Source organism: Chionomys nivalis, chromosome 1 (assembly GCF_950005125.1).
Source record: "Chionomys nivalis chromosome 1, mChiNiv1.1, whole genome shotgun sequence".
Classification (NCBI taxonomy): domain Eukaryota; kingdom Metazoa; phylum Chordata; class Mammalia; order Rodentia; family Cricetidae; genus Chionomys; species Chionomys nivalis.
The window spans coordinates 29,036,939-29,050,749 of NC_080086.1; the positions used below are offsets into that span (position 1 = coordinate 29,036,939).

The window sequence follows — 13,811 nt, forward strand, 5'->3', positions numbered from 1 at the left end:
TGCTTCTAAGCCAGGGTTCCTCAAGCTCAGCACTGTGGACATTTCGGACTGGATAGATCTTTGGGGGCCTGTCTTGTACACTGCAGTCTGTCTGACTTCTCCCACTAGAAGCCAGTGGCATCCTCTTGCCTAAACTGGAATGAGCAATGTCTATAGATGTTTACCAGGTGACCCCTGAGGAAGAAGTCAGGTTGTGGACGACCTGTGAGGACATCGGTGATAGTGCACACCTTGTGGAAGGTCAAGGACAAGAGGAGGTGGGGATAAGGAAGGTAGACATAGACTGTCACCATCCACAGCAGGACCCCTGGGTTTTACTGTCCACTCCTATGTAAACTATGAGCATATCTTCTGGTATGCGCATGCTCGCTCACACAGAGGCCACACACTAGTTAAAAACCAGAACAGAACCTGAACCCCAATGGGTTACCCCTGCCCCTACAGAATGTGTTCATCCCCTGTGGTGATCACAACCTCAGAGGGCTACTATTACCCAAGTAGAACAAGCTTAGGTCTGAAGACAGTGCCTTCGTTTGAGCTATTGACTGCCCCCTGATGTCCACATTGTCCACTCGACCTTAAGCCATAACCTTCCTGCACCTTGTCTCCCTTCTGTGGGAAAAGTGGGGAGGGAAGCCTCCTGCGCCTCTCTCTATCTTAATACAACGCTTGAAAAAAGCAAAACAAAAAAGATGAGCTAAATCAAATTAATCTTGGTTGTCTAGAAGCATCTTAGGGATTCACGTATGATCATCTTCAGTAGAGATTCCAGAAAGTGGCAGAACAGATGGAGTGAGAGGCTAGATTAGGGTTGGATTTACTGGCTAGCTCATGTGTTCCCTCTGGGGTCTAGGCACCCCGTGGGGCTAGGCAAGATCGGCAATAGAAAGAGACACTTCAGAGAAGGACTTTTTAGTCTACAACACAGTGGACCAGGGATGTTGAGCTGTACTGGATACCAGCTCTTTTGGAGATAGTTAAATTTGGGCAAGTGTTTGCCGAAATTCGGCCTTGCTTTTCCCTTCAGCCTGCATGGGTAGGATGTGAAGTCACCAGCTGATTCCATGATGCCAGGAGTGTAAACAATTCCTAATAGGGTTTACGTCAAACTAGATCTATCTGTGTCTGACCCAGGGAGAGCCTGTTACAGTACCCACCATTCTAGCCGAGCTAGGGTGATTCACAGTACTGAGACCTCTGTGGGTCTGTACTAGCCTGATACACAGCTCTCATGCCCCAAAGCCTGGGGTTACCTCATGGCCGATTTGCTGGAGTTGAGGGTTCCTCCTTAGAATCAGTACGTGAGTGTGGTACAACTGCGGTGCCCAGCTCCTCTCCTTAGTAGCATTCACAGGACAGGGTCATCCACAGCCTGGGTCAGTGCACTCTTGGTTCCTTGGCTTGAGTTTTTAGAGTCTGTTTGCTTATCTGGAACCTAGATCCTAACAGTTCTTTCCCAGGTCGACCCCAGTGCCCTTCTAATCAATGAAAACAGAAGCATAACGCATGAGTGCCGGGTGGAGGTCATGGGTGTTGCTAGAGGAGGTTTTCATTCCTTCCCAAAATTAAACCCGGCTCGAGAGTGCTGTGTATGAGATCTTGTGTCTTTAAAGGGGAACAAAAGGGATAAGAGAGGCATTGGAACCTCTTTCAGAGTCTTTTGTTCATTAATCCCAAGATCTTATAAATCAGTTTCATGACCCAAAACCAAATGTAATCTGAGGCTGTACAGCTGGTACCATGTGCACCATGGCAGTAGTAACTAGCCTTTGGCAAGGACTGGGGATGTCAGAAGTGCCCTGGCTACGGTGTGACTCAGTGGTGGAAGACTTGCCTAATGGACACCACGGAAAACATGACCAAGTAAATAAACCCGGCATCTTGGGAAAAGCCCATCGGCCCAGACACCCTTTCTCATTGGTCACGGGCTTGTCCTTCCACCGCCTCCTCCTGTTACTGTTGGTCTAGCTGCGTTCTCGTCATGCAGGCTGCTGCGTGGAACTAACCCACTGTGACCAAGGCAGCGACTCTAAACTGTGTTCCTTAAGGGCCTTCACGCAGAGCGTGAGCCGTTAGCAAACCTGTCAGACTCCTCTTTCCCTGGTCTCCCCTTTTTCCCAGGTACCCTCTGTACTGTGGCCTTGCCTTCTTCCATGGTGTTTGCATTGGTTCCTATTGCCTGTGTGCCACCGTGTGAACTACTTCAAAGGCCTTATGTCAGGATGGGGAAACTGAGTCCACAATGTAGCTGGCTTGATCGTGAGACTAGTCGTGAAACACTTCTCTGCTGAGTCCCAGGATGTGAGTCTGCACCCTGGTCTTGTGTGGAAATACCAGTGTCTGGCCTCGTGTTCTCCTCGGCACCAGGAGCAACGTGGCCAGAGCCCCTCCCCCTTCTCATCAGGGCTTGTGGTTTGGGGCCTACCAGGCCATGAGTGGGAGAATAATGGAGAGGAGAGCTTCTGACAGAGTGGGTTGGAGCCGCTCATAGAATTGGGCAGGGACAGAACTGGTAGGCGGGAGGGAAGGACTGGCCTTAGCCTGCTGTGCTGAGCTGGCCTTCCCTCCTCAGGGTTATGCAAATCTCAATTGGTCTCCAATGTTTAACTGGGTGGGAGGCAAAGACAACAGCAGAGCCCAGGGCTTGACAGTTACCGTTTGTTTGTTTGTTTGTTTGTTTGTTTGTTTGTTTGTTTGTTTTTAAGTTCGATGCCATTCACATCAGATTTAAGAGAAAACATTTGCAATTCCTGGTGTTTTGACCACCCCCATACACCAACTCCAAACATGTGGCCCTTTTGTAGCCTGACCTACCTAATGGCTGGGGTTGAGTTGAGATTTATCTGGGAGCCACTAACACACAAAAAACATACTTTCAAGAGAGCATCACGATATTCAAGTGGAGTGTTATTGATGGAGGAAAGTAGATTCTGTTTTTTTGTTGTTTTTTTTTTTTTTTTTTTTTTTTTGGTTTTTCGAGACAGGGTTTCTCTGTGGTTTTGGAGCCTGTCTTGGAACTAGCTCTTGTAGACCAGGCTGGTTTCGAACTCACAGAGATCCGCCTGCCTCTGCCTCCCAAGTGCTGGGATTAAAGGCGTGCGCCACCACCGCCCGGCGGAAAGTAGATTCTGTGCTTTAAGTGGTGCCTCCTGGCCTTCCCTGGATATAGTGATATGTGCCAGGATTCCCCATGGGCCAGATGCTATAGTAATAACTGAGAAGATTGCTCAACATTTCATAAAGGCGTAGGTCCCATGAGACCATGCAGACAGAGAGCCCTTCAGTTCCCCGTCAGCAGCCAGTGATGGGGAGGAAGCAGGAACTGAGGTGCCCTCAACATTCTTGAAATGGCACATTCCAGCCTGAGGCATCTCTGTGGCTTTTCTGGGTACACTGCTGATTTATTCCTTTAGGGTTCCTCCTCTCGGCTTCTCCGTCATTAGTATCTAACTCAGAATTTCTCAACTCTTTCGATAATCACATAGCTCTGGAAGAGCTGAGTTGCTCCTTGGATCTGGAAAATCTGCTTCTCTCAGTGCCCTCATCTAAAAACAAAAACTCAGTTTCCCATCAGACAAAGGGGCTGGGATGTAGCTCGGTTGGTAGTGTTTGCCTAACATGGAAAGAACCTGGGTTCCATCCCCATCACCAAATAGAAACCGGGCATGGTGGTAGACACCTGTTGTAATCTTAGCAGCACTTGGGAGGTGGAGCCAGGAGGACCGGGAGTTTAGGTCATCCTCAGCTGCATTTTGTAAGGCCAGCCTGGGAGACCAGCATCTCTGTTTTGTTTTGTTTTGTTTGTTTTATGCCCAGTGTGCTGATAAACATCTCCGATCCCAGCAGTGAGGAAGGCAGGCAGATTTCTGTGTGTCTTTGAGGTTAGTTTGGTCGACAAAGCAAGTTCCAGGACACCCAGGGCTACAGAGTAAGACCTTATCTCAACTAAAAAAGAAATAAATAAAAATAAAACCACAGCTTTTCCATCGAGTGCGGTGGCTCATGCCTGTGATCCCAGCACTTAGGAGGCTGAAGCAGGGAAATGGAGAGTTTGAGGTCAGCCTGGGCTATTTATAGCAAGATTTTATCTCGCAAAATCAAAGCAAACAAAATGAGTTACCCCAAGTGAAGAATAGTTCATGTATAAAGGGGTAGTTAAAACAGCCTTCCATGCCGAATATGATGGCATACTCCATTAATAACATCACTCAGGAGGCAGAGGTAGGCAGATCTCTTTGAGTTGGAGGCCAACCTGATCCATAGTTAGTTCAAGGCAGCCGGGGCTTTAAAAAGAATCCATTTGGGGATGGGATTGAGGTATGTGATGGAGTGCTTGCTTCCCGTGGATTCACCTTCCCAAAGCATCCCTACTGCACTGGATAAGAGGAAGGATGCTAGCTTTGAAACTCTGCCTGAGCACTTAGTCTTCACATCCCTGAGACCCAGATACTGATCCCAATTCTAGAACCTTCGAAGCAGAAACATCACAAGTGGAAAATCCATACCAAGAAACTATCACACACGAAGTTATTTAAACTATCACGCAAAGACTCCTTAAGCAATGTAGATGAGGTAAATATGAGTCATAAATAAATTTTGTTATCATCCCCAGGGTATTCATTATCTGTAAACCAAAAACAGACAAAGAACCCTAAATCTGGGACATTTCTGGTCTTAACACAGGGCCATTCAACCTGTTGTTAGAACAGAGGTTTACAGGGTGGCAGTTCAGTGGCTTTTGTAGATGGCATCTTGTTCTGCCTGACGTGGGAGGTAACTCAGTAAACACTTAGCCCTTCACCTGCCTCCCAAGAAATAGCCCTTGCACTCGGGAGGGTAGCGGGGCAGACACTTTACTGGGCCAGTGCCTGGGAAGTTTCTGTTCCACGCGCAGCTTGGGTGCTTGCGGTCTTGGTGTCCTCTTAGGATCAGAAAGTAGCTGTGAAAAGTGAAAAACCGTGTGAGCTCATCAAGCACCCGGTGTGACAAATGAATGCAGAGGAAACGAGGGAAGGGAGGCTGCCCGCACCGTAATTACCAGGGGAAGGCCTCTGCGGGCTGCGGGGCCTTCAGGCCTCTCCTCCCGGCAGCACGGAGGAACATGGGCCACCTGCGTGGTGAAGCAGTCCTGAGGCAGGGAGTGACCATCTTTTGTTTCAGGACTGTCGGCCAAGATGCTTCCCAGTGGCTGCTGTTTGTTCTCTTTCTCAGGTAGCCGAGCAGGACCCTTGCATGGACAACTTTAGCTCAAAACAAGACAGGGGGTGAGCTGATATCCAAGTTGATTCTTTATATGAGCAGCCCAACTCAGGTCCGTGGAGCCTAGCTGCAGCTTGTTGCTGATGGGTTTTGATTCTATTTTGCTTTGATAGGGAATCTTTTGTTTTGATTTTGTTTCTTCCTATATGAGCCACACGCACACTCACACACACCCCCCTGTATTACCCAGACTGTCTCTAATGCCTGAGCTCAAAGGATTCCTCCTGCAGCTGGGACCAGAAGCCTCTGGTACCACCCATGGCTCCGTCTGCAGGTGTATGTTTCAGAGGAGTCAGAGCCTGGGAACCAGGCTGCGTTCTAAGTAAGACCATACCATGGTTCTCTTCGAGAATGACCACACTTCAGATGGCTTGATCTGTAAGTCCCAGCATATGAGGAAGCACAAGAGAATGCAGAACAATTCTTAGTGGAGCTGGGAATGACTGAAAATGGAATCCCTTCTGACCAGAGCAGGGAGGAAGTAAAACTGAGGCCTTGCAGGGATGGAGGCATGGTGAGGACAGGCTTCCAGTTTCTCTGGTCCCTTTGACCAATATCACTCTGGATACAGAGTCAAGAATATGCTGTCAGCCAGGTAGGTAGCTTTTTCTGCTGGAGTTCCCACCCCTAAGATCTCCCCCAGATACCTTGTAGTTCAGACAGTGTGGATGCATTCAGAGAGCTCTAGAACAGCTAGCTCATAGTTCTGAAAGAAAAGTCCCAGAGGCCAAGCAATGTTTGATAAAAGGAACAGAGGGTCCTGGAGGTGGGCCTCCGTGGCAGGGGGATACTTTCAATTAGCCAGACTCTGAGTTCAATCTTTAGCACCCAAAAAAAGAAAAGGGAAATGAGGCATGGCAGGCCAGTGTATCACAGACAGACCAGTCTCTTCTGGCCAGTGTATCAATCTTTTCAAATGGATCAATCTTTTCAGGCCGGTGTATCACAGACAAACCAATCTGTCTGGACCAGGGTACTGCAGATGGTCCAGTCATTTCAAGGCACAGACCCACTTCTTACCGTGGCTCCAACTGACGTTCTGAGTCATCAGTCCCTCCTAACAGCCTAATATTGTGACAGCATATTCCATCTGATTGCAGGTTCCCCTGGCTCAGAGACCCAGTTTGCTGGCTATGGCACTAGATGCTGGTGGGGGGCAGCGAGCATGAAGATGGATAGAGTTGATGGTTGGGTGAAGGGATCCTGGCAGCCATGTTACTTTAGGTGGGGCAGGATGACACCAAGGGAGACCTGTCTTGATTCCCTGTGCCTTGTCCCTGCCTCTCATCAAACTCCGTGTCACTCGGGCTTCCCCAGCAGAAAAAGGTGACCTCATCCAAACATAAAATAGTTACCAAAGGATAGAAGGGGAAAGAGGTAGGATAGACAAACCAGGTCACCAGTACCCAGTACCCGTGAGGCCAGAGGGAACGGCCAGGTGTTCCACAGCCAGGATGTCACCCTGTTATCTCATTCAAAAATAACTAGAAGAAAGGGGTCCAAAAGGCCCCAATACACAGGAAAAATGTTTGAGAAGGTGGAAATTACACTTTGTTTATATGTATGGAGAGATCATACCATAAATAGGTGTAGTTGTTAGTGGAGTATTAGTAAAGTTTTATTAGAGGGGAAAAGGAACTGGGGAAACAAGTCAAACATGAATTCAAGACGAAGGAAGAGAAAGCCTCCAGAGGGCTTGTGTGGTACCCACAGGTGCCTAGAACCACCACCACCCCCCACCCCCAGCACTGCAGGAAGGCCAGGGAGAAGGCAGGGCAGGAGAGCAGGTGCCACTGAGGCCCTGGGAACATCACGCTGAAGCCTGTCTGCATCCCTCGCACTCTGTGATTCAGACAGCTACAAATAGAGGATGCTGGCAGCTCCTTCGTGTCAGCGGAGAGTAGGATGTCCTGTTAGCAAGGCTGCTTTGGGGATGATGTATGGAGCTCCTGCAGGCAGTGACTATTCCAAAACAGAGCCTCAGGTCAGGCCCAGGACCTTTTTCCTATTTAGGACGCAACCAGATCCTGGGAGCTCTTTCCTTTTGGTATGCATGAGGCTGTAATTGGCCTCCTGGTGACCTGAGATCAGCCTGTCCCGACTTAGAGACGAATCAGCCTTGGAACTGGTTCCAGGTCTTTCATTACACTTTTAGCTGGAAAGTCCCTGCATGGTGGCCACTCTTAAGAAGCATGTGATGTCAAGGGCAGGTGGTCAAGCTCTCCTGACGAGGACAAGCCATGCCTTACCTTCTCAGACCAACTCCTGCCAGCCTTACGTTTGTTTGCTTGTTTAGACAGTCTCCATGTGTTACACTGGCACTCCTGGCCCACACAATCCTACTGCCTCGACCTAAGTGACTGGCAAGCTTGGAGGCATTTTCAGTGCCGGGGTTGAGACTGCACTGGTGCTGGCAATTCTCACTCCTTGTCTCTCACAGCTCCTTCTCCCAGGGACTCATCTGTGCTCATGGAAGGGGATGCGCTAGGGTCGTGACGGTGTCGCCCGTCACCCCAAAGGCCTCCACTGCTCCATTTGTATCTGTCTTCACCGTCCGTCTGTCTGGTAGCTCCTTGGTCAGTACAAAGAATCAAGGATGCTCATCTTCTTGGTTCATTACACTGTGTTTGCTGAAGTTCTTTAAGGTTGTGGGCTGGAAGTGTGCACCCCCCACTTTGGCATTCTCAGAGGGTTGGGTACCTACCAACATACTCAGAATGTCATCTTCCCTTTGGGAAAACTGAGCCTCTGTGAGACCTAGAACTAGGGATTCCCTGCCTAAGTAGTCGCTTGTCACCAAAAGCTCCAGTGAGCTTGAACTCGGTGAGTGGCACTGGGCAGAGGTGGCGCTACTCTCTCCATCTTGTTGCTGGATGGGTGGATAGGTTGATTGGTTGATTGTGAGGCAGGGTCTCTGGCCCAGGCCAGCATGAACTCCCTATGCAGCCAAGAATTACCTTGAATTTCTGGTCTGCTGGCACACTTGGTTTTTGTGGTGCTTGGGGTTGAGCCCTGGGGCCTCATGAATGCTCAGCCAGCTGTCTTCCAGCTGTGCTGCGGTCCCAACCCTTTACCTCCCTCCAACCTACTTTGATTTTAGTTTGTTTGTTTGCTTTGTTTTGTTTGCAGCAGGGTCTCACAATATAGCCCAGGCTGACCACGAATTCACAGGGCTCTGCCTGCCTCTGCTTCCCAAGTGCCGGGATTAAAGGCGTGCGCTGTAACACTGAGCTCCACCTTTATTTTCGTTTGACGGCTTAGCTTTTGAGACAGGGTCTTGCTATGCTGCCCAAGGTCGTCTCAGTGCTCCTGCCTCAGCCTCCTGAGGACTGGGAGTATAATGGCAAGCCACAAAGTCAGGCCTTCAGCCTGATTTTTGCAAACTCTCCAGCAAGATATTTAAAATTAGCAGAGCATTCTTCCTGCCGCCCCTGAAGTGTGAGTGGCCTGGGCGAGTCTGACTCCGTCTGCCCCTTCTTGTGTGTAGCCGTCCTCCTACAGTCTCAGGCTCGGGCTTGGACTGCCAAGTTCTGATGCATGATGATCCGTCAGTCTGCAGTTTGGTGAATCTCAAGAGAAGTAACACCAGGCAGAGGGCAGAATGCCTGCCATGCTAGGCTCCAGCTTCTCTGTTGTAAGACATTGTCTCATGTAAAGAACCACAGGGGAACAGTACGGTGAAGCCTCCAAAGGGAGAGAGGGCTCGGACTCTGGGAGTGTCTTCTCCTTGTGTTCCAAGTCCAGGGACAGCATGGTGGTCACTTGAGTTGTCACTGCCTTCGTGAGGTTCAGTTCTCATTCCATCCAGGATGTGTGACCCCAGGCACCTAGGTATCTGCAGACCTCAGTCACCTCGTTTACGAATTGTAATGCCAGTCTCGCAGTGGGTTTCCTAAAGCTGCTTGGCTCTACAGTCCTTCAGCAGACCTTCCCTGAAAACCCAGGACACAACACTGCTTCCTTGGGTCTCTCATGGCGGCACGAGCATGCATCTCTCATAATACCTGATAACTTACGCCTGACATGCTGTCCACAAGTCTATGTAAGAGTGGGTAGGGTTTTCATCCACCGTCTTTCCCAAGGTTCTAACAGAGTTCCCAGCACACTGCGAACCCAACTTTGCTTCCGTGGTGTATTTCCGCATGGGCGTCTGCTCATTCCACCTTGAACTTGCTGGGGTTAGAGCTGATGACCGTCAGTTGTTTGCCCCGAAGTGATTGTTTCTCTTCTCATCTAGGAGAAACGCTGGCAGTGCTCAGTGTTAGCTCTGGGGAAGCTGCTACTTGGGGGAGTGGGCTTGCTTCGTGTCTGTTCCTCTGCTCTGTTTTCCGCGTAATAGCAACTGTCAGGCCCATGCTGAGAAAGACTCCCACTGTGTGTGGTCCGAGAGTCCTGTGGAGCTCGTGAGCATTGATGAAGAAGCACGGATGAAGCAGCGGCTGGGAGCCTGTGCCCTCTTGAGGCCCGGGCAGCCGCTTTCCTTTGGAGAACGAGGAGGTTCTACTTGCTTGGCTGCCTGCCCATCTCTTGTAGACTGTGCTCTTAGCTCCCAGACGCGCTCCTGCAGCCATGTGTGTAACTTGTACTTCCGAGGCTGTGAAACATGGAACAGGGTATTTAAAACTATGCATCTGAGGGTGAGAGGCTGTGGAGAGGTAAACCCAGGATGCGCGGTCAGATCCCAATGCTTACTCTTGTCTGGATCAACAGACTGAGCATCAGATCTTGCTTTTCAGTAAAGAGTCTCTAGTCACCTTGGAAGCTGCTGCTATCGAAGAGCCTGGAGTTTGCGGCAGGTGTGCTGACCGAACCCTGTACTGACTGTGTTCATAGAAAACCTCCCATGCCGTGGCAAGGGTTGAAAACTCTTACAGGCTGGGGCTGTAGGTCCGTTCTTGCCTGTCATGCACTAGGCCCTGCATTCATTCTCCCAGAATTGAGCCAGGTATGGTGGCACACGCCTCTAATCCCAGCACTTGGGAGGCAGGAGAATCGTTCTTGGCTATAGTGAATTTGAGGCCAGCCTGGGCTCGAGACCTTGTCTCAACAACACTGTACACAGCAGAAATGCCAGCCCTCAGAGGATTTCCTGTACAACTAGTCAGGATACCAGAATTGCTAAACTCTTTCAGGTCTGCCTGAGAAGACACCTGCCTCCCAAGCTGGGTTGGTGTGGCATCGCATGCAAAACTCCAGTGTTATCTGTTGGTGCTTAGAATGCAGCGGCCGCCAGGGACCTGCCCTAGTCAGAACCTGTGGCTCATTCCCGACCCTCTCTCACCTGGGCTTTGTCTTTTCTTTTTAAAAACAAAAACCAACTTCATTTATTATTGTTGTGTGTGTGTACGATGTAAGGGTTGTGCCACAGTGCACATACCAAGGTCAAAGGACAACTTCGTGGAATTGGTCTTCTCCTTCCACCTCTGCACGTATTCTGGGGTTGAACTTGCGTCATCAGGAGGCTGTGAAAACTGCTTTGCCTGCTTTGCTGGCCTGCGCCCACCTCTTCTCTGTCGCTTTGTATCTTAAAGCACAAGTGTGTGTGCAATGAGCCCAGGGCTGCCACTTCTTCCCGTGTTGGGTGACTGAGTTTACGGTCCAGAGTAAATGGGCATCAACTCCTGTGTGTGAGTATGCACCGCAGGGAATGCTACTGGACATTGGGTATGCGGCTTCACTTGTATTTGCTGAGTCCTGCCTTGTGGGTGAAGAAGGTAACCAATAGATAGACTGGGGATCCAGAGTCGGCGCCGTCAAACCCATACCAGTCCTGGGAGGCAGGCATCATCCTGCCCACAGGCCAGGGTATGACTTTAAGAAGACTGTGGCTTTCCTAAGGTCTGTCTGCCACTCTCAAAGTGGTAGCACCTGGGAGGGTGGAGCCTAACAATGAGGCAGACTAAAGTCTCGTGTAATGGACAACTTTATTCAGAACACTGTTTGCATGAGGAAGTTCTCATGAGCTCAGGCTGTATGCATGCAATCACAAGGACAAGAAAAACATGTTTTTCCATAGACGCATGTAAAGAAATAACAATAGCCAGCTGTAATGAATAATCGGGAGTAAACTCCCCCTATCAGCCACACTTGGGAGGAGCACGAAAACACATTCTAAGCACAATTCCTTGTCTTGAAGAAACAGGCTTCAAGACTCTTGTGTTGTCTAGCCGGCATTTTCTCACAAGCATTCAGAATTCTCCTCACACAACTCCGCTCTGGAACCGTGTTCCAACGCTGCCAGGCACTGGTGGAGTCGGGATCAGAGCTGGGTTTACCCGAGTGCACCTGTGTGATGTCAAGACACAGCAGGCACACTACAGAGTACATGAGGGGCCATGACACAGCAGGCACACTACAGTATACATGAGGGGCCTGTGACCAGAGCTGGGACGCTAAAGAGTGTCGGAGAGGAACAGTGCTGGTGAGACAGGACACAGAGCACCTCCTGTGGCTTGAAGGAGACGGAAGAGACATGGGTGCTTTGTATGTGATGTTTTAAGTTTTAGAAACACAGTGAATCTATAGTATTGTTCAAAAGCAAGATAAGCTGTAGGAACGGTAGAATCCAAAAAATACCTCCCAGTGACCCCAGTCATTCTAACAGACAAGCAAAGGTCATCGACAGATGCTCAGATCCCTAAGTGAGAGAATGACCAGGGCAGAGCACTGCGATTTCTAAGTCTCTCCTCATCGCTGTTTACAGGAAACGTGTGCTTGTGTGCCTGTATGGGGAATGGGCGCACCTGTCCCCCACTGCCAGGCCTGACTCCGTTCTCCACTGAGCAGCTATGCAGAGGGCTCAGCACCACCTCTGTGGCTTGCTTTGATCTACAAAGTATTTCTCAGATGCATGGCGACAGCGCAGGGCAGATGCAAGCAATCTGCAGGCCTGCAAGACGCCTTTGCAGGGTGCTGCCAGCCCATCTTGGTGCGAGCCACCAGAAGGACGACACCCTCTCTGTGACTCTCTTAGTCCCTGGTGATGAGAGACCCACCTGAAGGCCCTGCACAGACCCTCCCCGCCCAACCCCGTTCCCATCACCTGTTAGATGGTATCTTTCCATCTTGGCTTGACCGGGAGCAGATGAGGCTGTGTGGTCTCTGTGTCTCCTTGCCATGCCTACCATCATCGTTTCCTGCCTCCGACCAATCCACACGCCTTCCAGCTTTCAGTCACCCGTGTTCTGACTTCCAGGAAGATTGTGTATCTTTTCCCGAGAAATGAGTTATGAGTGTCCCCGTCTTCCAGCACCAGCTCCCGTCATCCGCTGCTGGAGTTCCACTCTGCCCTTCCTCCTCAGAGCTTGCGTGCTTGCTTTCCCCACAGGCTCCAGCATGAATGGCCTGGAGGAGCCCAGCATCGCCAAGAGGCTGAGGGGCACCCCTGAGAGGATCGAGCTGGAGAACTACCGTCGATCTGTGAGGCAGGTAGAGGAGCTGGAGGAGGTGCCTGAGGAGACGCAGGCCGAGCATAACCTGAGCAGCGTGTTAGACAAGGGCACCGAAGAGGATGTGGCCAGCAGGTTAGTGTCTGGCTACTGGGTCCCCGGATTCAGCTGACAGCAAAAGAACTTGATGAGCAAGGGAATTTGAACCCGTTTGATTGGGTTGCCATCTTGGGTCTCCTTCTCCTCAGCTGTGAAGCAGGCAAGTCCTTCAGTTTCCTCATCTATAACGTAATACCACTAGTGTCTTCCTCAAATCAGTGTGAAAATTAAGGACAGATAGGAACACCATGTTTAAAACCGTCCTTAGCATGTTTAAGCGTTTGGAGTCTCCTCTGTGTGCTCCTGACCGTGTGTGTCCATGAGATTCCTAGGAATAGATACGGGCCGTGTGCTTTGTCCTCTTGTAAGGGAGGAAACCGATGGTAACTGGGACAAGACCCGAAATTCCAACTTGGACTTCTAGGCCCTGGGTCCTTACTGCCTGCTCTCTACCACCTCTAAAGAATACTCCGATGTTGGAGAGATGACTCAGTGGTTAAGAGCACTTGTTGCTCTTGCAAAGGACCCAAGGTTGATTCCCAGCACCCACATGGTGGCTCACAGCCTTCTGTAATTCTAGCTCCAGGAGATCTGATGTCCTCTTCTGATCTCTGATGTCACCAGGCATACATGTGGTGCACAGGCATACAAAATGCTCATAAACGTAAGAAGCTGATAAATATAAAAAAAAAAAATTTAAATGAAGTCAGCTGTTGTAAGAGGCCGCTTATTTGTTCCCAGCTGCTCAGCCCCAAAATAATCACATAGAAACCATATTAATTAATTGACCAATCACTATAGCATATTCCTAGCAAGCTCTTACATATTAAATTAACCCATTTATATTATTTTATAACTTACCATGAGGCTTGTGGCCTACCAGCAAGGTTCCAGCTGGCGGCTGTGTCTTTCTCCTCTGGCAGTTCCATGGTGTCTCTCAACTCTGCCTTCCTTCTCCCAGCATTCAGTTTAGTTTTCCCCGCCTAGCTCTACTCTTTTGCCCTATCACAGGCCAAGACAGTTTCTTTATTAACCAATGGTATTCACAGCACACAGAGGGGAATC

General features: G+C 49.8%; 1 protein-coding gene across 4 annotated transcripts in view; it reads left to right on the top strand.

Annotated features, from left to right (window-relative positions):
• Mical3 (microtubule associated monooxygenase, calponin and LIM domain containing 3) overlaps positions 1-13,811 on the top strand; it is a 198,827-nt gene that overhangs the window by 141,126 nt on the left and 43,890 nt on the right. For all 4 annotated transcript variants that reach the window (XM_057769693.1, XM_057769711.1, XM_057769720.1 and 1 more), the window contains exon 20: positions 12,587-12,782. In XM_057769693.1, the coding sequence (XP_057625676.1) occupies positions 12,587-12,782 (196 nt within the window). The remainder of the gene's footprint in view (positions 1-12,586; positions 12,783-13,811) is intronic.